Genomic DNA, 26,869 nt, shown 5'->3' with positions numbered 1-26,869 from the left:
TTTCCAAGGACATGACATGCAGCTGGCACCTGGCCCCGCACAGCCTGGCAAGCTCAACAATGGCAGGGGACCGACGTGACCTCCATGTCAGCAGGAGGGACGGGCTGAGGGAGGGGCGGCAGTCCTGAAGAGGTGAGCAGCCAGGGGAGGCCGGGCTGGGCCTCAAATTCACACATAGACCAGCGCTGCTCCACGGCTCCACGCCACCATGGCCTCTGGCGCCAGGGCAGGGTGGGCATGGGGGTCCACAGGCCCTTTACCGCGACTCCCCATGGACAGGCACTATCGTGCTCAGGCGGCAGGTTCAGAAACTGAGGCCAAGGGCTGTGAGGAAGAACCAGAGTCGGCGCCCGAGTGTACAGAGTACGGATGCCCCCAGGCTCCTCCTGCCACCCGAGGTCGTGTCCCACTGAGGCTGTGGGCACGGAGCTCACTGACCCGGCTGACTGCGGGACCACGCTCTCAGCGACTGAGATGCCCCTGTGAGCCACCAGGCTGTGGCCTTTGCTCATCTGCCTTTTCGCCCCGAGCTCACTCAGGGGCTCCTTCACGGGACAATTATCCCAGAAGGTATGTGTCAGGGGTTAAACTGTGTCCCCCAAATGCACATATGAAAGTCCTAACCCCCACGTCTCAGCCCTTACTTGGAAGCAGGGTCATGGCAGGTGTAATTAGGTCGATGAGGCCATCAGGGAAGACTGTGATCCAATGTCCCTTTTAAGTGTCTTAAAAGGGACACTTGGACACAGACATGCACCCCAGGAGGATGCCCTGTGAAGGTGAAGGCAGAGCACGGGGGACTAGTCCACAAGCCCAGGCACCCAGAAGACTGCCAGCAGGGAGAGCCCTGCCGCCTGGGGAGCAGTGTCAGGCCAACACCTTGGTCGCTGATTCCTCGCCTCCAGAACCAACCGCGGGACATGCACAGCTGCTGCTCCAGCCACTCAGCGTGCAGGGCATGAGAGGCAAGGACAGGGCTCTCACTGAGCGAGGAAACAGAACAGCAGCCAAGGCTCCCTGGCAACACAGGGGCAGGTGCTGCAGAAGGTGGACAGAGAAGCAGCAGCTAGTCCCGGGCGTCGGGTTCCGTTCCTGCTCTCACCCGTAGTGCCCCCGGCAGGGCAGACACCCAAGTGAGGCAGCCTCAGTGCACGCTGGGCCAGCAGAGAGACAGGGGCAGATGCACACACAGCAAGCCTCACAAGTGTGAGCAGCATGAACAACCTTCATGCGTCCACGTGTGACAGCATGTCAAGACCTGGTGGTGAGGACCCTGCGTGGCCAGATGAGCTCAAAGCCAACGCGGAGCTGCAGGGGCCACGGCAGCCGGGAAGCGCACCGGGCCACGTGCTCCGGAGGCTGGAACATGGCCCCGCCCCTCGGGTTTACAGGGCTGAGTCCCGCCACAACTGAGCACCTCCGGGAGCTCGGTGGGGCTCCAAGTGCTCTGTGAGTTAGCAACTGACTGCCGTCCACACAGCCCCCCAAGTGCAGTCCACTCACACCCCTAAGTAATCATGATAGCAAGAGCAGCCATGCCTTAGTAACTGACCACGTGCCCCGTGCTCACAGGCGTTTGAGCGCCTGCCCCAGGCCACACCACCACAGAGAGCAGAGCTGGAGGTCCAGACCAGGCCTCCGCACTCCGGAGCACCGCCCTGTGAGTCTCGGGGCTCGGAACCCCTGCGTTCAAACCCTGTTTTGACCACGTGCCAGCTGGGGCAGCCTGGGGCAAGCGACGGGACACATATCAGCACCTTAGTTTCGTCAAAATGTCAGTGAAGACCGCCTCCCCCATAGGATTGCTGGGAGGGTCAGGGAGACTACACACACAAAGTGGACTTCCAGCTGCAGGCCCACAAATGAAAATTCGAATAAGCTGAAAAAGCAGCAACTCTTCTTAGGCCCGCAGGAGGTCACAGGGAAAGTCACCGCCCCCAAACAGGTGAAAGCAGAGAACTATGCTGCCTGTGGCAAAACCCCACACGCAAACCCTCCCTGAGAAGCCAGACAACTGTGGGGCACTTCCAGGGGGCCCAGAGATGTGAAGACCCCAAACTCTTGTTGAGTTTTACCCACACAAGTTCAGCCTGTTCCCACAGTAACTATCAGAGAAAAGCTGTCTCAGCTACCAGCAGGGGAGGGGAAAAGGCACCACTCTGAGATACGCCAGAACTTCCTCCTCCTCTTCACCCAGCCCGCCCTCAGGGGAAACTAGCAATGCAGCCAACAGGCAAGATGGGGACCCACCTCGTGTCTGCACAGACCCCCGGGAGTAAACAAGGAGTCAGTAAAGAAAGACGGGTGGAATGTCCCCAAACGCATGCAGATAAAAGCACACTTTCAACTAACACAAGTCGAAGAAACAAATTTAAATATTCTCAACAAAATAAAAACTTAAGAAAATCTGTAGAAAGCAGTGAAAGCTATGCTTAGGGGAAACTTATAGCACTGACACGGACGTTAGAAAAGAGGCAAGATCCCAAATCATCGTCTTAGCTTCCACGTTAAGAAAGTAGGGGGAAAAAAGAGTACATTAAACTCAAACTAAGCAGAAGAAATAAAAATTACAGCAGAAATCAATGAAATAGAAAATTAATAATGAAATAAATCAATGGAACCAAATGCTGGATTTTTGCAAAGATCAATACAATAATTGAGCCGTTAGCCAGGCTAAGAAGAGAGATGCCACAAATTAGTAGTATCAGAAGCAAACGAGGGGACGCACTCGAGGCCACGTGGCCACTGAAAGGGCAGGAAGGGAACACCATGAAAAACTGTCCACAGATTCGACAACCGACGTGAAATACAACAATTCCTTAAATGATACCAACTGCCAAAACTCACACACACACACAAAAAGACAATGCGAACAGGCTTATATCTATTGAAGAAATTGAACCAATAGTTAGTAATCATCCAAAACAAAAAGCATCATGCCCAGATGGGTTCACCAGGGAATTCTACCAAACAATTAAGAAATTATACTAATTCTCTACAATCTCTTATAGAAAACAGAAGCAGAGGGGATGCTTCCTAACTCATTCTAGGAGGCCAGCATTACCCTCATACCAAGACAAAGACATTACAAGAAAAGAAAAGTACAGGCCGGTATCTCTCGTGAACATCGACGCAAAAACCCTCAACAAAACATCAGCACATCAAACCCAACGATGTAGAAAAAGACCTGTGCACCACGACCAAGTGGGGCTCGTCCCAGGTGTGCAAGGCATGTGTCGGGAGGGGGTACACGGGACTTCCCTGTACTTTCTGCTTAATTTCACAGTGCCCCTAAAACTGCTCTCACGGCTGACGTTTATTAAGAGAAACGAAGTGCTGGGAACAGTGTGAGAGCTCAGCACAGCTGAAAGACCGCTGCTGCGGTGCAGAGTCACAGTGCAGCCTCGGTTCTCACACCTCGTTCTGGAAGGCGGTTCGAGAATCCATTTGTTCGAAAAGTGAATCGTTTCTTCCCATTAGAAATGCAGTATCCGCATGAAAGGGCTGTCAGGTCGAAAACCGAAGTCTGTCCAACAGCCAGGACATTTTTTCCGTGAACAACCTGGTCAAGCACCGAATTGTTCGAGATGGAGACACTCGAGAACGGAGGTTAGGCTGTACTTAGCCAGAGATGACAAACCTCTTGCAGGCCACATGCCCTGGGACCCTCCGAAGGCAGATCTGAACCAGCGCGCCTCCAGACTCCTGTGGTCAGCTGCCGTTGCAGAATGTCTCCTGCCACTGCAGAATGTCCCTCTGGACAACCAAACAGTGTGGGTGGACGCCCTTCCCAGCAAACATCTGGGTTCCGAGCGATGCCTGCCGAGCTCCGATGTCCGAGGGGTCCAGGCGGCAGCCCCGGGAAGCTGTCTTGAGCTTTCTGCCCAGTCCGTGCCACAGACATCCGCCCAGACTGCATCATGGGCTCAAGGCATCTCAGCCCACCCGTCACTGTCCTCCTCTGCCCTTGATGCTTCCACGGGACCTCAGCACTCCCAGATCCATGCACAGGAACTTGTGTTCACAATGACATTCTGAAAGACACCAGGGGCCGGCACTCGTCCTGGAGGAGACCAGCCCCTGCCGCCCTGGTGTCCTTGTCACCGGAGATGATGGAGGCTTTCAGGAGGGCTTTGAAGGAGTTTACAGTGATCGCCCCTGAGTCCTTGCTATTTGATTCTTTTCTTTTAATCTCTGGTAGTCTGAAAGCAATTTATCTTAGAGCTTATCAGGGCCCCTCATTCTTGATGCCTTTGAAGATTGTCGGAAGGACACAGGCTGCGGGAAAGGGTGCTGGGAGAAGGGTGCACTCTTAGGACTCATTTGTTCCTTTTTTAAAACCTCAGTTCCGTACCGGAGATGAAAACCCAAACTGACAAAGCAGACCTACAAAGAGCAGCAGTTAAAAGCGTTCCTGGCAGCGGCAGAGAATGAGAGATCTGCGCCTAGTGACGGTAAGAGAGCCCAGCCCGGGAGTTTGTTTGTTCTGAGGGAAGTGACCTTCAAAGCAACACAAGACTCTGCAAGAAGGGAGGTGTCAGCAGGAGGCCCAGGCCCCGGGGCAGATGCAGCCCAGGGCCCAGGCTCAGAGCCCAGCTCTGCTCTGGGCAACCCTGGCCCCGGTCTCCACCTCTGCACCGCCATTAACCGTTGCATAAAAGGTTCACCTATGAAGGATTTGATACTACCTTAAAAATATAAGGACACTCCATTCTGAGCAGTATATAGGGAATAAAGGTCACAGTTAGTGCACCTGCTGTCCTCCCTGGACCCACCCTTCATCCCTCAGACCTCCCAGGGCCTATTAAGTACTGGGCTTTGTGCCAAGGACAAGGGGGTGAGACACTGAGCCTGCCCCTGAGGGGCTCATGGGCTGCAACAGAAAGAGAATGCCAACACCCAGAGGCCAACAGCATCGGGGGTATGCCACAGCATGGAGAGGACACCACAGGCAACACTGAGGCTGTGGCTAATTTGAACAGTTAGAAAACAGCCAGAAAGGGGCTCCACGGGGCATTTCGGCTCAAGGATTTTCCTTTAACCGACAGCAGCGGGTTTGCCAGGCCGAGCCCCTTCGGGGCTGGGCCTCGGGCTGCCAACAGGAAGCCGTTTTGTGCACAGGACGCCCTGGCGAGCCGAGGTCTCCGTGCTGCGGACAAGCACCCAGCAGGACGACACAGGAACAAGCCAGCCTGTGATCAAGTAAGAGAAGACCATCCTCTTGGAGCTCCGAGAAAGGAAAACTTATATCCAATCACTTAGGTTCAGTAACATTCTCCTCCACTTAAGAAAAAACCAAGACTGACCCACTTATTTGCAGAAGGATACTGGGGGTCGCTCCCTCTACTTGCTCTGTGCATTGCTGGAAACATGTGGTCTTAGCTTACTTCCAGCAAGTACAGGTAAGGTTTTTTAAACTATGTGTACCTTTTTTAGCCAAAAATAGACTACGCAATTCTCAAAGACAAGGGCCAGTGTCAACTTTAAACCTGTGAAAAATCACCACCCCCGTCCACCTCCTGCTGTCCCTGCTCCTGAGAACAAGGACCTGTGCTGTGCCCTGTACAAAGGCCATCTCACTAAATTCGCACCACGCCCTGGAGGTGGGGCCTGTTATCCCCACTGTACAGCCCAGGGCCCGGAGAGGTGAGGTGGTGAGGCCACACCGCTTACAAGTGATAGAGTCGAACGCAACACCAAACACGTGCCCACTCCCAGCTTGGGTGCAGAGCCGTGACTGCACCCCGTGCCGGTTACCTGCGAGGTCTGTGGAGCAGGAGCACAAGCCGGAGACAAGGGGGACGCACTGACACGCTCTGCACATCCACCACATGCTGCACTTCCTGACAGTTCAGAAGTCGGTGTCAGGAGAGACTTACTCAATTAACAAACTCCCAGGGCCCCTCTCACGTGATGACAGGGGCGTGAGCCCAGGAGGGTCATCGTAACAATCACCCCCTTGGGACTCTGATTCCAGACGTTGCGAATTACATCACCTGGGACAGGGACTTACACGCTTATTTAATGGGACTCACAGGTGATCACCCACTTCCCACGGCCGCCCCGCACATACATGTACATACTGACACATGCACGTACTGAATCACGGAAACAAAGGTCTCAGCAAAAGAACACTTACCTTCGGCAAGGGTGAACCACGCCAGTGATTTCTATCTTACTCTACTCCATTTCCCTTCTCGGACAAAGCAGCTGTGGTCCCCTACACCAAGTCACCGATTCTGTAGGGATCGTGACCCGGGACGGAAGCACACCGGCCTGGGGCGCCGTACATGCTTTCTAGTCTAAGTCGCACAACCCCGAGGACAGGACAGAGCGCCTTATCCCCGCTGGAGGACAAAGGTGGGGCTCAAGGAGGCTGAAGGCCTCACCCTAGGTCACAGAGCCCCTCCCACTGGACAAACACCATGTTCTCTTGGGAACTCCCTTCGCAAAGCTTGCCCTGCACTGTGAAAAGTGGGCTTGCTCCGGGAACGTTGGGGACTCGTGCCCTCGACTGGGCCCCCACATTCCCTTGATTCGGATACATCCTGGATGGTCGGTCACCCCTTCTAGTTACTGATGGGTGGGTGGGGCGTGCTGGGGAGAAACTGCATTAAGCGTGTACACACCTTCCAATCCTCAGGTGGCTCCTTGGCTGAGACCTGGTTTTCGAGAGTCACACGGGAACCTAGCCAAGTTATCCTGGAGTCCTCTCACAATGAGAACGGACCTGGACGTAGGGCCATTTGGGGTGGAGCGTGGGAATGGGGGTAACTCTAAATTTCCTTCCTTTCGCACTGCAAGGGAATCTGTGTTGAAAACAGGTTAAGTCCTGGATCAAATGGGAGGGTCCAGCCAGACTTCCAACACACCTGGCCTCACTCCCTGGGTCACAGGTAGGGGATCCAAGCCCCCAGCAGACACAAGGGCTCGTCCAGGTCAGGACAGCACCACACTCCCGACCCAGCCAGACCCACCCCTGAGCTGAGTCCTCAGCTGGACAAGGGCGTCTGCACAGAACCTTTTCAGCACGAAGCTCATTCGTGCCACCTGGGGGGAGCCCCACCACTGCCTGAGAAAGGTGGGCACAGCATTCACCCCACTATTCCATGTAAAGTGTTCAGAACAGGTGAATCCACAGAGACAGAAGCAGAGGAACGGCTGCCTAGGGCTCGGGGAGGGAAAGTCAGCAGTGACAATAACAAGAGAGCTTCCTACCACATCGGCATATCTTGGTACCTTTGGCTCCATTACAAAAACAATTTACAGGCTCGAAAGACAAATGTTGTCTAAACTTGTAATACTGGACCCGTTTTCATGAGAGATGCTATCTTCCTACACCGGCAAGGCAGACCACCTGCTCCGGGGAACATGCTCAGCCCCTCTGTGCCCTCACGTAAGTGCGGAAGGCTTCCCCGTGGTGCGTGCTGCCTGCTCTGCTGAGGGCTTCCTCCACCGCTTCTCAGACCAAGTCCTACTCAGCAAACTGAGAACACCTCCTCCAAGCAGCCCTCCTTTACCTCAACCTGGCCCTCTCCAGGTCTGTCTGCATTGGCCTTGCTTACCTCCCTTGCGGCCATCCTGTCCACCTGTCCACCCCACAACATCCAGGGCACCTTGAAGGCAGGGTCAGCTCTTACCCACACGGGACACCCCAAGGCCTGGTGTGCAGAGCTTCAGGGGCAGCAGTGCACGTTCACCTTTAGGAGCGTCTCACACGGAAGAACTGCCTGTGTCAGCGAGGGGAAAGGCTGACATTAAACCTGAACCACCTCCGAGACTACGGGGGTGTTGATGAGAGCCAGGACACCCTCCTGTTCTCTCAGGTCAAGGGAGTCGCGCTCCCTCACTCCCGCTTCTCCCTGGTGGTCACTCCCAGATGGTTCATCACCACGGCATGAAGCACAGCACAGAAGCACCACTCAGTCCCCGCTCTCCGGGGACAAAGTCTGCTGCCGCCACACTCCTTCAAATGATGTGCCAGTGGCCCAGAGACCTGCCAAGAATGACATGCTGGGAATTCACAACCACAGTGGGGTGCAGTCACAAGAGCGTGGCTCATGGAGAAACACAGGGGCTTGAGTTGCGCCTCTGTCCCTTCCCAGCAGCGTGTCCACGGGCAGCTTACCGCAGGACTCCACGACAGGAGGTCCTAGCCTGCACAGTGGCGGAAGTCATCCCCTCCCCCCTAGAGGTGGCATGAGAACTAAGCAAGGTCACCCGAGGGCTCTTCCCCCAGCACACCGCACCCCCACCTGGCTCCTTCGCGAGTGCCAAGACTGAGGAGAGGGCCTCCCTGAAGCGAGGTTCATAACCACAGGAAGTTGAAAAGAGAAGGTTCTTTAAATGCGAGTTTACCAAGAATAAAAGCATATGAAATTGGGGCTGAAGATCGAAGGGCGTGTCCCCAGCGCACCTGTTCACCAGGAGCTCCAGGGATGCGGCCAGCAGACTGAGCACCACGTGCAGGGGCAAGAGCTCGGCTGGGCTGGGCCCCCGAGTCCCTCTGTCCCGCACAACGGGAGAGGGAAATGGGGGTGGAAGAAACAGGCAGGCCCAGACCGTCAGCCTCTTTCCCAGCTCCCTCACGCCCATCGGTCCACAGGCTGCGTTTCGAACTCTCTAACTCCAGAGCCCCAAGTCCCCAAATGGTAAGCGGACTAAACAGTGACAGTGACTGAGGTCGTGAGTCTGTAATGCTCATTCCACGCTGGCACTGTTCTGAGGGTGGGTAAACTGAGGCACGGTTCTGTGACTCATCTCGAGGCTGGAGCAGCGGGGGGCAGTCCGGCTCCAGCTACCCTGCAGGGCTGCCCCTGAGGACCCGCGCTGTCCTCCTGTCGCTCACTGCCTCGTGACCTCACACGAGCTCCTGGGGAAGTCACGGTAATGACCTCTGCCACCTGCCCCTGAGAGATGACTGGAGGCAAGAGCGACCTGACAGCAACCCTGGAAGGGAACAGGAACACGTCCTAAGTGAGCCAGGCGACGCGCCACAGCTGGCACAGCCAACCACACTGGCACCGAGCCGAGTTCCTTATCCAGAGCACTCCACCGTAACCTGCTGGCAACTCTCGGAGAGCTATGCGCAGATACAAACATACAGATGTGTGCACGCGCGTGCATGTGTGTACTGTGTTCATAGTGTGTGATGTGTGCACATGTATGAGACTTACAGGGGGTCACTTCATAAATTATATAAATGTCTAACCCCTGTGCTATGTATTCACCATGTATAATGCACACTTTTTGCCCAGATTTTTAAGGGAAAAATAAGGGTGCGCATTGTACATGGTAGTACTAATTCCGCATCTATGTAAATGCTTTTAATTCTTTGATTTATGCTTATGCATTAAAAGTGTAAATCTAGAAAGCAATAATGGTATCCATATGCAGAATAACACGATAATTATTTTGTTTCTGGATACGATAATCGGTTTTGTTTCTAAATATACATACAAAATTGAATTAAGAAATTAAAATGAAAGCTTTTTTTCTGAAAGTTTGGGCCAAAAACGTGGGTGTGCATTATGTACAGCAAAATGCAACACTGAATGCCAACTGTAACTGAAAAAAGTCATTTAAAAACTACGTTTAGTGGCCGTGGCCGGGTGGCTCAGTTGGCTGGAGCACCATCCTGTGCACCAAAAGGTGGCAGGTGCAATCCCCAGTGAGGGCACTCACCTAGGTTGCAGGTTCCATTATAGGTCGGGGTGCCTAGGGGAGGCAACAAGTCAATGTTCCTCTCACGTCAATGTTTCTCTCTCTCCCTAAACTAATAAACACATCCTCGGGTGAGGATTTAGCGTCTGTGCATAGGTGTGTATATGTGTGTGTGTGCATAAAAGGGATGTGTCCTTTTTAATATGTATTTCATACCGAAGGCTACCCAGTCTCAGAAAGGACAAGTGACTTGTCCAATGTCACCCAGCCAGTGCAAGCGTTAGAGACAGCATTTGAATGCAGGGTTCTAATCCCAAAGGGCATGTTCCGACCTACCCACAAAACCTGAAAAACCCCGCCTTCGCCCTTGGTGGCAAAGTGCTACAGTGTCAGCAACACTGATGCCAGAAGACAGCAGCGTGAACCTCCCGTGTGGAGCCTCCACCGGCGCCGCCTGCAGCACAGAAGGGGACGCAGAGAGAACAGAGCACGTCTGTCGGGGCTACCACGTCCCCTTGACAACGCGTCTTGATCACTCCTGGGTGTCAGCCTCCTCAGTAGGTCAGGGTTCGCCAAACAAACATTCACTCACTGGGCTACGAGATCTCCCAACCAAAGAATGACACCGATTCACCATCGTGAACACTACCAGCACCCTGAATAAACATCCTTTTTTTAAAAAATAAAATTGCTTCACAGGTAGCCTCTCGATCTCCTACAAACAACACAATTACTAGGTAGCAGGTGCATGCTGCTGTCACTATGAGCCAGACAGCAGGCTTAGCCCTTGCCGGGCGTTATCTGGTTTGATCTCTCCACGACTTCCCGTGGTGCTGTCATCATCGCCACTGCCATCACTGTGGGCAGTGACCCTTCAGCGCAGCACTGGACACCCTCGCTTCCCTTCTGCTCTGTAGACCTTTGTCCTGCAGACTCCATCCCAGGTGGGAAATTTCACACAGAAAGCGAATGTACTCAATCCAAAAGGCACCCTGGGGTGAAGGCTCTTGTAAGCCGCAGAGCCGGTCCCATGGGAAGGACCTCTCTGGTTTCAGGGTGGACACTGACACGCCAGATTGACACGCAGCGGGGACACCTCCAAATGCATGACAGTGAGCAAGCCGGGAGCACCCAGGGGGGACGGGGCTGCCACTCGGGCTTCTACTTACCAGCTCTGTGTGCACTTTAAGGTGTGCCTGCAGCTTATATTTATCTGGAGTCGAGTAGTCACAGCCATCAGTGGGACACTTCAGCAAGATGTTACTGTGTTTCTGAATTACATGGCGTTTAAGGCAGTTTTTGGTGATGGAAGAGTAATGACACTGGGAGCAATAATACAGATGTTCCCGGGTGTGGGTGCGGACATGCATGTCAAAATGCACTTGGTACCAAAAAAGTTTGCCTAAAAAAATATGTTCATGTGAGAAGAAGAAAGTTTCTTTTAGACTGAATTTGACTTTTTAAAAATTATCACCACTCTGTAACGACCACATTCCTCTATGCCTCCTGCCTGTGCAGGCCACCCTTCACACTCCCCACCACGCTGCTGTCGGGGGCTGCTTTTCAGAGCGGGCGGCTGCAAACATTAAGGGGGCTACTTCTTCCACCTGATGTCAGAGCCGGGAGGGGAGGACACGAACGTTTGCCGAGGACCGATTACGGTGCCCAGTACTGTTATGCACACGCTCATACGCCGGTGACACCTGGGTCACCGGGGCAGCGCCGACCTCCCGCTCCCAGGAATGCAGAGGCCGTGCCTGCTCTGTTGCTGGAAGGTTCTATTCAGGGCCTCCCTACACAGGGCTGCCGCCACATCCCTAACCTCTCTCTCTGCTCATCTAGACCTCGGCCACAACATAAAGCTCTACGTCAACTGCGTCCTGCGCCAGAAGAAAGACACTTCTTGGGTAAAGCTCCGGCAGAGGCCGTGGGCTAAACCTCCACATGCAGCCTGACTGAGCCGCATGGCTCTCCGTCCCGTCACCCCGGCCATCTCCGCAAAGATCGCACACAGGCGGCCGCTCGTGCCTCCCTACAGACGGAGGACAGCTTCTCTGGGAGCTGCTCTTGGCAGAGACGTGCGCTCCAACCGCACACAATGTGGGCGGATGGGATGAGAGGCCCGCCAGCTGCACCCTGCGCCTCTCTTACCACAGTATTCACACTCCAGGTCTCCGTACACCTTCCGGAGCCTCTCGCACAGGCCAGTGTCCATGCGCCTCTTCTGCAAGCTGTCCAGGACCCGCATGAAGGCGTTCATGTTCGCCCGGTGCTCGGGCGCAGGGGTGCGGAAGTCGGCCTGGCCCACGGCCGCGTCCTTCCTGCCGGCTACTGGAGGCGGGTCCGAGGCCTCAGCTGGGTTTGACCTGGGGCAGCTACTGGGATCTGGCCCCTCCGGCGGGAGGACAGTGGCCTTCCGCCCTTCCCCTGGGGGGCTCTCGGAGGCCTGGGTCTCCTGGTTTGCGGCAGGGGTTCCGGCCTTGGGCAGCAGCAGGGTGACTTCTTGGCCCTGAGTCTGGGTGGGGCCTCCAGGCTGGGGGTCCTGAGTCTTCTCAGGAGCAGCCTGAGCCTTGGCAGAGAAGGTGTCATTTTTCAACAGCAGCTCACCGGAAACGGCCTCGTGGGAGTGCAGGTCTGAGGGCACCGCAGCGGCAGCTCCCAGCATGCAGGGCGGCAGGGCAGTGCTTTCAGCCTGGGAGGCACTGGCTAAGTGCAAGGCCGGGGCAGGCACCTGCAGCAGGGCCTCCGGCTCCTTCTGTCCCCCCTCAGGCTCCACATCTCCAGGGCAGGCCACCTCCTTGGGCGCGCTGACTCCCTGGAACACAAACTCCTCTTCGGCCAGCTGCAGCTGACTGCCCAGGGACTCCTGCTGGATGTCGCCCCCAGGCTCCAGGAGGCAGAAGCTCTGGTTGATGGAGCTGGTGAAGACGGCCGTCTCCTGGGCGGCCCCATGCACCTCCCGGATATGGGTGCGCAGCCGGATGGAGCTGACGAACTTCTTGAGGCATATGGCGCAGACGTACACGAAGGGGTGCTTCCTGACGTGCAGCTCCAGCGCCTGGTACTTGGTGGCCCCATGGCCGCAGAGCTCACAGGCAAAGGGCCACTTGTCGCCGTGGACCAGCATGTGGCGGTCGCGGTCCAGCTCGTTCTTGAACTTGCGCTCGCAGATGTGGCAGTCGTAGAGCAGCTGCCGCTTGCCCTCCCTGGTCATGAGGCAGAGCTCGTCCAGGGCCTCCTGGACCTGCTTGTCCTGCGGGTCGTGGGCGTGTCGGGTGTGCTTGATGAGGTTCTTGACATCGGAGTACTTCTTCCTGCAGAAGCGGCAGTGCTGCTTGATCTTCTTGTGCACCCGCTCGATGTGCACCTTGAGGTGGCCCTTGCTCAGGCAGGTGAAGGAGCAGTAGTCGCAGGAGAACTTCTCGCCCGTGTGCTTGCGCAGGTGCACGTTGAGGTTGGCCTTGATGGCGCTGGCGTAGCTGCAGTGGGAGCACTTGTACGGCTTCTCGTTGGTGTGGATCCTCAGGTGGGCCTGCAGCGAGTGCTTGAACTTGAAGACCTTGTTGCAGTACTCACAGGTGAAGATCTTGAGCTGGGTGGGCCCTAGCCTAGAAACAGACGACAGCATGGTTACTGCTGGAGACTCTACCTCCTCCTAGGAAGCAAGCAGCAAAGGCTTGAGAGGGAACTAAGTGGGGCTCAGGGTGGAGGGACGCATGCACTTATCAACCAATGGGACCAAGGACCATTGAGGATGGAAGCGGGGGCCGGTGATCCTGCGCCCACAGTCTAGGGGGAGGGAGGACAAGCTGGCACATGGCTGCGCCACCGTGTGGGACACGTGCATAGGAATGTGAGCAGGGTGAAAGAGAAAGCCACCCCTAACCCGGATGGAGGTGGCTAGGAAACTTGCTGAAGCGCAGATGTCTGAGAGTTCAGGCACAGAACAAGGAGGAGGGAGGCCGGAGGAGGAGGAGGAGGAGGACTCTGTAGTTCAGAATGTACGAGAGCACCTGCTGTGTGCCAGAGCTGGCCTACAAGGGTCCCGGGAAAGTCAACAGGGCCAGTCCTAACAGAATGAACCCAGTATGCCCCGTGAGACTACCACCACCTGCTTCGGCTCACTCAATAGCTCCAGTAACGCAGACTCACCTGTCCCTTCAACCAGCTGTCAGGGGTGGCAGCCTTTACTTCTGCTGTGAGTTCCCATGGGAGGGCCGCCCATTAGCGAAAGACCCCAGCCTTTCTCCAGATGCGTACTTCTCCCAGGAAAAGTACACTGTGGTGTCTGACCGGGAGTCTGGAGCAGGACCAAGCCTTTAGAACTGAGCTACCTCCCCCTTTCTGCTGAGGACAAGTCTGCCCGTGGACGCGTGTGGCACCAAGCTCTTAGTGAGGTGGGCATCCACGGGCCTGGCCAGCCGCAGTGAAGGGCTGCAGGGTGGAGCAGGTGGGGGTCAGCTGTCTAGTTCTCTGGCAGTCGCCGGAGGCCCAGTGCTGACTTGTGCCATGTTACTTTCTCCCACTGACAGAGAATCCCCATCTTCCTCCTCCAGAGTCACGCTGGCTTTGAAACTGGACAGCTAAGTTCAGCGGTCGGTTATTAACCTCGTTCGTCACTGATCAACAAATGAGTGCCATTGATTAACACTTGCCATGTGCTTCAGGCACTGGTGGGTCTCACTTATGGGGTGGAGAAGAGAAGCACAGTCCCCCTCGGGGCCCCTTCCCTTTCAACAGGGCGATGTATGTGTGGGAAGGGCCAGTAGTAGTAACAGCTACTGACTACTGAGCACTTAGCTACACCAGCCCCCTGTGCTCTGTCTCTAATCCAACCCTATCATTACACCTATGTCACAGATACAAAGACTGAGCCGTTGCCTAAGGTCATACAGTGAGCCCAGAGACCCGGGTCTGAACCTGAGCAGACAGACTGCCTCCAGAGCTTGCTCATTCCTCCTCATCCTCCGAACTGTCTGAGAACACCGCACACACCAACCCCTGTGCAGGGGGACCGTGCACAGGGAGAAGGCCCCTGTGCGGGGCGTCAGTGGCTGTTGGAACAGCCGTGCCTTGTTCCTGAAATCAGCAAGCGCCGGTCACCAAACCACTACCACAAGCGCGGGAATGGGAGCTGGCAATGAGCCAAGGGGGCAGGTGAGGCCTCCTCCCCCACAAGGGCTCCCTCTGGACGCATGTCCAGGTTCCCCATGGAGACAGGAGCAACCACACTCCGCTGTGAACCAGAGAGCGCTGAGCCACCCCCACCGGAACTGCTAAGCCTGTAATTACGGGACTCTCCCCACGACTGTGTTTGATCACCGCAAGCTGCCTTGTCCTTAAATCAAAAATATTCAAATGGATCGCGGTCCACGAACCCTAGAGGGTACACTTCACAGGGTATAATTAAAATATTCAAATCTGGAAGTTACTGGTAAGCCTGCATGCTAAATCCAAGGCTAATTTAAGGAAAGTCATTTGGACTTTTCTCAAATGATAAAGATATCCAGAAGGCGACAAATTTTATTGGTGCAAAGAACACCAAAGGAAGCAAGCCTGGACTCAGAACGTTAATTAAACAAACATCTCACGGCACTTCCTTCTCTAATGCAAGATCTAAATGGTCTTAGGAGAATCCTCTGCTGTGGTGTGCCATCAGACAAATACCTGAGAACGTCCTTGGTGCCCCGTTTCCTGCGAAGGGGGTGAATCCGACGCGGACGCTAAGCAGCCTATGTCTGACTCTCAAGTGCAGGCTGCTGCCTGTGACCATGAACAGACGCACCGGGCTGCCAGGCCCCCCCAGCCAGCTCCTGTTAGGTTATGCTGCCGATACCCACCCCCCCCAACCCACTGCGGGAGAATGCAGTTGGGCACTCCATTCGAAGGGCCAGGCCACTGGATCCAGAAAAAGGAATACAAAATTCCAATGAAGGGGCTCACTGAGCTGTTTCTCTCTTACCATAGCTCGGAGCAGGAAGCTGTTTGAGGCTCCCAACATAGGAAATGACTTTGCATGTTTTTTTTCATTCATTTGTTATTTCAAAAAAGTATTCCAGACACTGGGGATGCACAGGCTAACACATGGCTGCGCCACCGTGTGGGACACATGCACAGGAATGTGAGCAGGGTAAAAGAGAAAGCCACCCCTAACCCCGATGGAGGTGGCTAGGAAACTTGCTGAAGCACAGATGTCTGAGAGTTCAGGCACAGAACAAGGAGAAGGGAGGCTGGAGGAGGAGGAGGACTGTGTTGTTCAGAATGTACGTGAGCAAACATACCCCATGCTCTCTTAGAGCTAACCTTGTAGAGGAGCATGGGCCAGCCCAACAGTCCCAACACTGAGCAGGGAAGACTGCGGGCTCCAGACTGTGATGGGAGAGGGCAGGACCCGGCAGGAACCCGGGTGAGGGCAGACTGAGTTCCCTAAGGGGCAGTGCAGGCCTCCCTGAGGACTGGGCAGCTGAGCAGAGAGCTGAGGCATGACCAGGGGGAGGGGAGGTATCCGGGAAGAGCAGGAGGCACCTGCAAGTAGAGGTTAAGGAAGTAAAACGTGACCAGATGGCTGGAGCCACAGAACCAGAGGGCACATGGGAGGGGGCCAGGCCAGGCGGGAGAGGGGGCAGCCCTGGAAGGCCTGAGGCCAAGTTCTCCTGACAGCAATGGGAGGCCTTAGAGGGTACAATCCAATGGGCATTTTACAAAGACCCCCTTGGCTACCGTGTCCAGAGTGGAAAAGGTTATGGCATATCCTCATCATGGTACAGCATGTCGCCCCGAAACAGAGCTCGTGAATAATTTCAGCAAAAAGAAAGCACAATGTGGCTAGTATTAAAAGCAGGATACAAAATCACTCCTAAAACATAAACTCAATTCTGTAAAATATATGGGCTGCAAAAAGGCTGAAAGGGAATACACTGAACTACTAGCAGTGGTTACCTCAGGGTAGTGAGATCACAAACGGTTTTACTGGTACTTTTCCAGACACCCTAAAATTCCTACGTACGAAATCTGAACATTTGCACGAGGACCTTAACTAAGATGGCCTAAGTGACAGATTGCTGTAACCGAAAGGTTTGCGCCTATGTTTTACAAAGCAAAACTGTCATGCCAAAAAAGTCTCTTTCATAACGAACATTATCAAATATTAATAGAATGTGTAACAATAGAAATACAGCCTAGATCTGTTGATTAAATACTGAGTATATACACCTGCAACTAGCGGAAGCCCTCCCCAACAGACCTTGAAACAGCATGAAGATAATCAGCTAAGGGCTACAAATCAACCTGAGTTGAGACCCGAATGATCTTCAAATTGAATTCCATTACAGGTTTGCCAAAGGAATGAGTACTTTTACAGCTTCATCAATAAATTCCGTCCCCTACATTTTCGAGAAGAGGGGACTGAGCCTACGAAGTAAGGAAGCCCCACGTGGCACCACCTTCCAATGGAGAAAGAGCACCGCGGGCGTCAGACGCTTCTCGGCTGTTTTCATTCATTCTCCCCACTAGGCTGAGTCCCACTCTACTGGCTGGCGTCACAGGAGCTCAGAGGCAAAATCACCTGTGTCACAGCAGAGGGAGAGCTTTGTCCCAGCAGCGGCCATGTCTGTCCTGTCCCCTCTCACATCCCCAGTCCCGGACCCAGACCAGGTGTTTACCTGCCGAGCTGAACTCTAGGAGAGTCTAGAACCAACCCAGGTCGATTCAGCACTAAAGCTTACTCTCTCTTCAGGAACACCTCGTTCCCCCTCCAGAAACAGAGGGAGCCCCTGTCGTCTAGCATTTTCTTTGCTTTTCCTCTCAGCTGCAAAAACATCTGCAGAGCTCAGGGGATCAGTTTGCTACCCCACCTCAGCAGGCACACACATGGCTGAGACAGGGGCCCGGGGAGCACGTGGAGGGGACACGCCCTCCTTCACTGGGGGCTACAGCATCGCCATGAGAGAGAAGCGGATTCTGCGCTTAAACCAAGACAACAGTGTCCTTCACAGAGCACAGCCCCGATCAGCTAGCGCGCTGTCCTCTCGTCCTCTGTGGCGGCACTGGCGCCAGCCTCTGGCAGGAGTCACACAGGACACACACTCTACCTGCTTGACTTCATGGGCTGCTCGTAGGGTGTCTGCTGGATCGCGTACTCCTGGTACCCTCTCCGGGGCGCCAGCTCGGCTGAGGTGGCCTCGGGGTTTGTGGTTCCTGTTTCTGGGGGTCCGGCCTCCACAGGAACAATCTTGGTAGCACCTGAGAGGAGGCAGATTGCACCATGTGTTAAAGAGGCACCACAAGTGGCCCGGACTGCAGCCCCATGCAGGGAGCAGAGCCTGGGAAGCACATTTCTGTCCTGGATGACACCCAGGCATCAGTTTCCCTTCAGGTCACACCTTTAACCTGCGTGTGCACTTGGGGGAAATGGGGACACTTTCTAATAACCTATCAATAGGGACCTCCCTATCAGTCCTGAGGTCCATTTTCACTTGATCTGTTTATTAAAAATACACAGAGAGATAGATACAGACATGTTTACCTGCCAGGTGTTAGGTGAAATCACATGAGTTGAACTTTATGTAAATGTAAACTTGCACCGATAGCACAGGGTAGTGGCCCTGGATAATGTGTTCGGTGGGCTGGGCATCGTCCCACAAACCGAAGGATCGCCAGTTTGATTCCCAGTCAGGGTACATGCCTAGGTTGCAGTCCAGGCACCCAGTAGGGAGCGTGTGAGAGGCAACCAATTGATGTTTTTCACACAGATATTTCTCTTGCTCTCTTTCTCCCTCTCTTCCTCTCTTTAAAAATAAATAAAATCTTTATTAAAAAAAAAAAACAGGGTGGTGGGCGGGGCAGGGGGGAGCAATGGGAAAAAAGGTGGGACAACTGCAATTGAACAAAAATAAAAATATATTAAAAATTTAAAAGTAACAGCTGAAAAAAGCAAAGCAGCACGGAGCAGAGAAGCCACCAGCCCCCAGTGAACAGGCACGCACGCCGCCTGGGGTCCAGCGCTCGTGTGAGGTCCATTCCCTTCCCATCCCACGGCCTCCGCGTCCACACACGGGGTGAAGGGCTGGGAGTGAACACACTCGGAGGTCACCTTCCCGAGTGCAGCTCTATGCTGCGAAATGGTCGAAGACCTTTCACGGCAGCGGGCACTTCAGACGAGTGTGCACACACGCACAGGTGTCCATCGGGTGCGTTAAAGGAAAGGCTCCCGTCTACCTCTCGCTTCTGCAATAGCAAAGGAAATCAACTCTACTTTTCACTCCCATTTAACAGAAATCTCAACACATACCACCTTCAAGTTTTAAGAAATTATTGTAGAAACTTCCTCTAGAGATGGCTGAGAACAGGAACCTAGGGTTTTCACGCCCCGGAACAGAGTGACACTGCTCTGAAGTAGGGTGGGGCAGGTAAAGTGACTTTCCAGAAAGTTCTTCCAGTTACAAATTTTACGTGGATTATTCTTCACTTATCTACTTTCTCAGCACTGAAGTATTAAGAGGCATTTATTCAGCATTCTTATTTTAAATAACGAATTACTGTTAGTATTGAAAAAAAGATGCTTAAAAGGCAGTAGCTTGTTTTTAAATTCACACCTATCATTACAAATGGTTAGGGAAAAAAACATTATTTTACTTTGGAACCCACAATAACAAACTGCTCTTAGTCTAAAGTAACCCTTCCTGCAAGAGACTTTAAAAAAAAGTAGCATAATATATCCACTTGCTACTTTATGTGAAAGGAAAGGGAGACAGAAATTTCCAGCATTATAAAATATTTGATGAACCCACTACAAATCACAAAAGGGGTGAGGCAGGGAACTGAATAATCAGCATGGGTTTTGAAGAAGCAGCAGCCCGGCTGAGCGTGGGGAGGGGAAGGAGGGCATCCAGGAGAGGGGCTGGGTTAGAGAGTGAAGACAGAGAGCCTGTCCTTGGCGGCGGCGCCTGTGCAGCCATGGGGGTGGATGGGCAGGTGGCGGCTGCAGAGTGGGCGACCGCGGCAGGAGGGGCCCTCCCACCTTTCCCGTACACAGCACACAGAGCCCTGCCGTCGTGCCAGGTTAATGGGTGATGAAATGGGGACCCCAGGGTCCAAGTGGTCAGGCTGCCCTCGGTACCGCCTTGCCCAAAGGTCCCCATCTGGTCACTTCCTGCTTGTCCCGGTCACCTGGGATGGCTTCGTGGGCAGTTAAAACCACGCTGATGATGGGCTTCTTTGCTCCAGAAACCTGCCCGGCCTCCTTTCCCGAGGAGACCTTCTGGACTTTCTCCATTCTCTGCGTCCGCGGTCGCCTCGGGGCCTTTTCTCGATCTTCTTCCTTAAACTTCTTCTCCAGTTCCATGTCGGATTCGTTACCTGAAGAGCAAGCACCGTGATGGATAAGACACCCTTTCTGAGCAGAGAGAGCTGGAGGGCCCCCAGAACCCGTCTAGGGGGTGGTGAGGGAATGTGCGTGTGACATGCACACTGGTCCCCTGTGGGGCAGGCCACCGCGTCCCTTCAGGCGTCATCCTGGGTTCTTCCGCCTGTCACTGAGTCAGTAACAGTCACTGCACCTGCCGCAGGCCAAGGCCCAGGCACTGGGATGCCCCCATCTTGTTGGCATGAACCCCACCAGACTTCACAGTCAGTATCAAACAACTCTGGGGGGTAGAGAAGACCACCGAGACCTACAGCCTGAGAAGAAATTGGCACTTTCTCATCCTATGGTTGAGTAGGTGCCTCGCGCACGCCAGGCACATGGACCTAGCCTTCTAGGGCACAGTCGCAGACCCTGCCTGAGGCCCGTGCTCCGGGGAGAGGCCCACACACCACCTCAACTGGGAAGGGGCTGGTGCAATGGCGGGGAGGGAGGGCAGATTCTAGCTGACAGGTCAGAAAAGACTTTCTAAGGAGGCAACCCTTCCATTAAATACAAAAAACAAGCGTTTGCGGCAACGGGCAGTGCCAACGGTATACGGAACAAAGGACAGGCGGGTGGTAAAAAGGGCAGCATTCCACTCGAAGAAAAGGTCGCAGAGATGAGGAGTAACTGTTACCCAGGTGCCCCGCGTGGCTCACTTTGTGGAGAAGCAGGGCGGTAGAAATAAAGCCAGAGGAGGAACAGCTAGGTCCCAGAGGACCGGAAGGCCGTGAGAAGTCTGGCACCTCCGCGAATGCCGATGCTCACGAGGCCCGAGCAGCACAAGTGACCGACACCGTCAGGCGAGGCTCAGGGGACAGGACACAGGCCCCAGCTCCTGAGCAGCCAGGGCTGCGCTGCCAGGTCATGGGACACAGCTACCAAATCTTGTGGCTGTTCAAAGGCAGACTGGAAATCCAGATTTTTATATGAAATCTAGTATTTTCAGGGTTGACTCTAATCTAAAGATTTTTAAAATAATGGGGGCAGCCAACCAAAACATGTGTGTGGCCCCATGGGACCTGCCCCTCCCCTGCCAATTTGGAAGCGATGGTGAGCCAAGGAACCATTGTTTGGGGGGCGGGGGGCTTAATTAAATTTGTGCTTTAAATCTGCACCACCACTGGGAGAATGAACTGAATGCATTCAAAAGACATTCAAACACACCACAGGATGGCTGTGTCAGCCACAAGCAGAACAAGAGTTAACTCCACACGGCCAAGCTTGGTGTTAGCCTGAGGGGTGGGAGCCGCTTGGACATCCAAGTGAAGGCGAAGGAGGGAGCAAGCTCTTGAATGCACAGCCGTCCCAGATTCCAGAGCAAGATGCAAAGAGAGAGAAGGAAGGGGCAGGGCTCTTCCCTTACACAGAATCACAGCCGCAGACCTCAAATCATCTGTCCGAGGACCACTTCCTCAGAACGTATGACAAACATACACGGCCTTCGATCAGAGAGGAGCCGAGGGGCAGATGGCTGGCTGCGGGACCAGCAGGCAGGCAGGCGGACAGCGGGGACTTGCAAAGGGCTGAGTTATCAGAGGCAAGGTTGGAACCATGCAGTGATGCAGCAGAAGCAAGAACGTGGGAGAGACCAAAGAGAGATGGCCTGGGTAACTCCGAGCTTCCTGTGATTCAGGTCCGCCTACAGCCAGACCCAACAAACAGTCCACGTCCCAACACATGCCTGAAGGCAGAGATAGGATGGCCAGGCACTGATGTTTAGGAAGACAAGTCTCTCTCAAGAGGAGGCAGGGAAGGGCCTGGCTCATGCGGACTGACCAAAGCCAACGCTGGCTTCCTATGTGCTATGAAAGGAAGTCTTTGGCTGCCTGTCCCCACCATCAGGGGCTCGGCACATTTTCAGACCTGGTGGAAGCAGTTCTATGGATTTTTATGAACCGAATGGACAAGGTCCTTAGGCATATAATTAGTACCAACACTAAAGACGTTAACATAGAACTGAGAGGAAATGATGGCAGATGAGATCAGGATCACACACAGCGGTACATCACTCTCTGCGGCCAGAGGGAAAAAGGCAAGGACGGGTGTGCATGCCCGTCCCTCAAAGAACACAATGGCCCCTGAAGAGCTAAAGGACGGGGCTGAACAAGTGATCTCCAAAGTCGCTGCCAGTGACGGGTTTTCTGTGATGTCTGATTTGCATCGTCCCTGGTGGCGGGTTTTGTTTCATTTTATTTCACTGTTTAATGGTTGTAATAAAAACATGTTGAAAGGTCTACAAATTGCCTGAGTCACAGAAGCTCTTTTTGTGGCCTCTACATTGGGTGACCACCTGCATTAATATCTACAGCAGAATGTAGGATGATGTCAAGAGGTAGAAACAATGCATTATGGGATTTTTTTGCGCTTTTTAAATAATGCTCTGACATAAATAATCGGGAAGATGGCAGTGTAGGCAGACATGGCTTGCCTCTTTGAACAACCACATCAAAATTACAACTAAAATATAGAGCAACCATCACTCAGAACTGTCAGAAATCAAGTTGAATAGAAGTCTGACAACTACGGCATTAAAGAAACCACATCCATTCAGACTGGTAGGAGGGGCACAGACGAGGAAGGGGCTGGTCTCTCACCCACGTGTGGTGGATAAAAATTCAGGAGGGCTATCTCAGGAGCGAGGAGTCCCAGCCCCACACCAGATCTCCTAGCACAGGGTTCCGGTGCCAGGAAGATAAGTTCCCACAACTGTTGGCTGCTAAAACCAGCAGGGACTGAGTTGGTGGAAGAAACTTCTGGAGCCCCAAGAAATTCCTCTTAAAGAACCTACACATGGACTCACCTACTCAGACTCACTCCCTCTGAGCTCCAGCACAGGATAGCAGCTTGAAAGGCACCAGTGACATGAAGGGAGGAACCGAAGTGTCTCACATCAAAGCAGAGGCTATGGTCCCTTTTGAACCCTCCCCACACATAGCTGACAAGCTGGTGCCGTATCTGAGACCCTAGCAACTTGGCTAATGCTGTTTGACCTGCCTTGGAGATCCCCTAAGACTCTGCCACACCCAACTTAAGGGCCCACCCAAGCTGCTTTCCTAGATGAATGGCTGGTCTTGGCTCATGCTTCACAACTTCTTAACTCCTATCAAACAAGCAACAGCTGGCCTCAGTAAGCTCTAGGCCGGGCCCTATCAGCAGCAAGATTAGCTTCATAGCTTGTCTTCACCTGGGAATCTCCAAGCCCAACACAAGTAGCAGCCTTCTCAGATTGCTTTATAGTTCAGGCAGGGTGGCCCCGGGGCCAAACACCCTGCCTGAACTATAGGTGGGGGCTGACCTTGGCCTGCACCAGGGTTAGCATACCCAGTGGGCAGCTACAGGCCACATCGGAGCACCACCACCCTGCCCCTGCACAACTGATCCTCCACTGAGGGTGGAGGTTGGTGGTCAGTGGTCACAGCCAATCCTTGCAGCTGACCTGGGCAAATCCCTCCCACTGATCTGGCAACAGCAACCAAGACTCAATTACAAGAGGAGGGTGTACTCAACCCACAGAAAGGGTGTACCTTGAGAGGGGAGGTTGTGCCACTGGACCCTACAGGACACCTACTGCATTAGGCCACACTACCACGACACAGAGTCAAAGCAGCTCTACTTAATACATAGACACAAACACAGGGAGGCTCCCGAAATGAGGAGACAAAGGAACACGGCCCAAATGAAAGACCGGATCAAAACTATAGAAAAAGAGCTAAATAAAATGGGATAAGCAATCTATCAGATGCAGAGTTCAAAACACTGGTTATAAGGATGCTCAAGGAACTTAGTGAGGATCTCAACAGCATAAAAAAGATTCGCTCAGAAACAAAGGACACACTAATTGAAATAAAGAACAATTTACAGGGAAACAACAGTAGAGTGGGTGAAGCTGAGAATCAGATCAATGACTTGGAATATAAGGAAACAAAAAACAACCAATCAGAACAACAAGAAAAAAAATCCCCGCAAAATGAGGATAGTGTAAGCAGCCTCTGGGACAACGTCAAGAGGTCCAACATTGCATCACAGGGGAGCCAGGAGGAGAAGACAAAGAGCAAGAAACTGGAAATGTATTTGCAAAAACAATGAAAGAAAACTTCCTTCATTTGGTGAAGGAAATAGACAATTAAGTCCAGGAAGCACAGAGTCCCAAACAAGATGGATGCAAAGAGGCCCCCTCCAAGGCACACTGTAATTAAAATGCCAAAGGTTAAAGATAAAGAGAGAATCTTATAAGTAGCGAGAGAAATCAGTTAATTACCTACAGGGGAGTTCCCATAAGACTGTCAGCTGATTTCTCAAAAGAAACTTTGCAAGCTAGAATGGATCAGCAAGAAATATTCAAAGTGATGAAAAACAGGGACGTACAGCCAAGACTGCTCTACCCAGCAAAGCTGTCATTTAGAATCCAAGGGCAGATAAGAACTTCCCAGACAAGGTAAAGCTAAAGAAGCTCATCATCACCAAACCATTTTTATATGAAATGTTAAAGGGACTTATTTAAGAAAAAGAAGATCAAAACTATGAACAATAAAATGTCAAAAAACCCCACATATCTATCAACAATTGAATCTAAAAACAAACTAAGCAAACAGGAACTGAGACAGAATCATGGATACTGTGAGCATTTTGACGGTTGCCCGATGGGAGGGGGGTGTGGGGGACGGGTGAAGAGGTGAGGGATTAAGAAGCACAGATAGGCAGTTACAGAATAGCCACGGGGATGTGAAGTGCAGTGTAGGGAATGGCATAGCAAAGAACTTACACGCATGACCCATGGACATGAACAATGGTGGCGGATTGCCTGACGGAGTAGGGAGTGCTGGGTGGAGGGGAACAAAGGGGGGAAACCAGGGCAACTGTAATAGCATAATCAATAAAATATAATTTAAAAAATAAATAATGCTTCTAATAACGGCCCCTGCTCCAAGGGCCTAGGGAGGGTCACGGGTAAGTGAGCTCAAGGCCAGGTGCTGCCTTTTAGCTGAATCCGTTGGGAACTCTCTAACCTTACAGTCTTTGTGAGGTGCCAGTCGGGAGCGGGGTGGGGGTGGAGGGGGCAGGATGATGGCAGAGTCATATCACTCTGAGGCCTGGGGCTGGAATTCCCACTGCCTCATGGTTCCCTCTGGTTTGTGCAGATAAAGGTGACCTCAGCAGTGGTCACCCCACGCCAGCCTCCAGCTTGCGTGTCTGCCGGGTTTCTGACATCAGGAACCGTGACTTGTAATTTTTTGACATCTGTACGTTACTGCTCTTCAACCCCAGCACATTAACACAATTCTGTGTGTTTCATTTCCTTGTAAAAAGAAAGTGTTTTAAAAAGCGGTCCCACTGGACGAGGTGGAGTGCAAACCCTGCCGTGGGAGCAGATGCTCACAGGTGGGGCCACGCGCCCCTCGGGGCTGACACCCCCACCCTGCAGGCCCCTGGCAGCTCACACACAGGGAGGTGCTCTGACGACAAAACTGGCAGCACTGCCTAAGGAGCAGAGATCAAGCACACATCCTGTTTTAGGAGTAATGAGCAAAAATCCAATGTCCCTGTTATTGTAGAAAGTTCCACTCGCCCCTCCAGGTCCACCCTCCAGGACTCTCCGCCCAGCTCCCAGAGGCTGACCTGCGGGGTTCACACAGGGCCCACTGTCCCCTGGCTCCCTGCTGGGTTTGGCCGATGGAGGCACCAGCAGGAGATGGGCAGGAACAGAGCAGTCCCCATCAGGTCATCTTAGATTGGCTCCATCCTCTACCAAGGCCTCCTGCTCTCCCACAGAGTGTTGGTGACCACGGTCCCCTCCTCCTCTCAGCCCAAGGTGACAACACCACCTGCTGTCCCCACATTCCCCAGGACCTGGCCTTGCCCACACCGTCACCAACAATCCTCTGTCAAACTCTCAAGTTGTCAACCTGAGTGCACCACTGGCCTCCTACTGCATCCTGCGGGCTCCCCAGGGCCATCCCAGCTGGCTCCTCTTTCCGTCCCCAGTCTCATCTTCATTCCCTCCCATTTAAAGCAACTGACACGGCTCCCACCCAGGTCAGTACGAGGCTCGGTCCCAGGACCAATGGGTGGACGCTTCACCCAGGCTTGTCTCACGATCATTCCCTACATCACTTCCATCACTGACCGTCCTCCCCCATCCCCAGGGATGCCCGGCAGCAGGGTCCTCAGCAGTCCACCCTGCTGTCCTATTCTTCTGCTTCCATCCTGTCTCCGATGGCCAGCTGCTGGGGGCCCCAAAGCCAGGGCTACACACACAGGTACATGACATCCCCAGGGAAACCCACCAGCCACCAAACTCAACATGGGACCAAAACTAACTCATCCTCTTTCCCCCAAACCTGCTTCCCCCCATGGGTTCTCGAGGTCATCCTCCACCCCAGCACCCAAGCCAGAACCTAGATGGCCCCTCTCAGCCCTTCCAGCTTCCTGCCCACTCCGAACTCTGCCCTGGTCCTGGGAGTCCCACGTCCTCAACAGCTCCAGAATATGTCCCCTTCTTTCACCCCCCTGGCACCACTGCTGAATTCAGACACTGTGATCTCGTCATGCCACGGCACCCCCTCCCTCACCATCCCCACATGGGCCACGTGTGGACTTAACAAATTCTGCTCCCTCCGCCAGCACTGCAATCCTCACCTCCTACCCTCTTCTCCCTGCCCTCACTCCACTGCCAGCCCTTCTTCAGAATACGAGGCCCCAGGGCCCCCAGACCTCCAACCCAAGCCCTCGCTGACCACCACCTTGCTCCCCCAGGCTGCTTTGGAAGCACCTTCTCTGAGCTCCCCCAAGACCCTGAGTCCA

The 26,869-nt window shown here is 53.6% G+C and overlaps 1 protein-coding gene across 2 annotated transcripts in view; it reads right to left on the bottom strand.

The window, feature by feature from the left end:
• ZFAT (zinc finger and AT-hook domain containing) overlaps positions 1-26,869 on the bottom strand; it is a 128,396-nt gene that overhangs the window by 64,701 nt on the left and 36,826 nt on the right. For both annotated transcript variants that reach the window (XM_024572202.3, XM_053930164.2), the window contains exons 4-7: positions 19,831-20,019; positions 17,754-17,904; positions 11,815-13,271; positions 10,833-11,065 (exon numbers count right to left, since the gene is read on the bottom strand). In XM_024572202.3, the coding sequence (XP_024427970.2) occupies positions 10,833-11,065; positions 11,815-13,271; positions 17,754-17,904; positions 19,831-20,019 (2,030 nt within the window). The remainder of the gene's footprint in view (positions 1-10,832; positions 11,066-11,814; positions 13,272-17,753; positions 17,905-19,830; positions 20,020-26,869) is intronic.

This window comes from Desmodus rotundus, chromosome 8 (genome assembly GCF_022682495.2).
Source record: "Desmodus rotundus isolate HL8 chromosome 8, HLdesRot8A.1, whole genome shotgun sequence".
In the NCBI taxonomy this organism is placed as follows: domain Eukaryota; kingdom Metazoa; phylum Chordata; class Mammalia; order Chiroptera; family Phyllostomidae; genus Desmodus; species Desmodus rotundus.
Note: the sequence above shows the minus strand (reverse complement) of the source record. Positions and strands in the feature narration are given on the sequence as shown.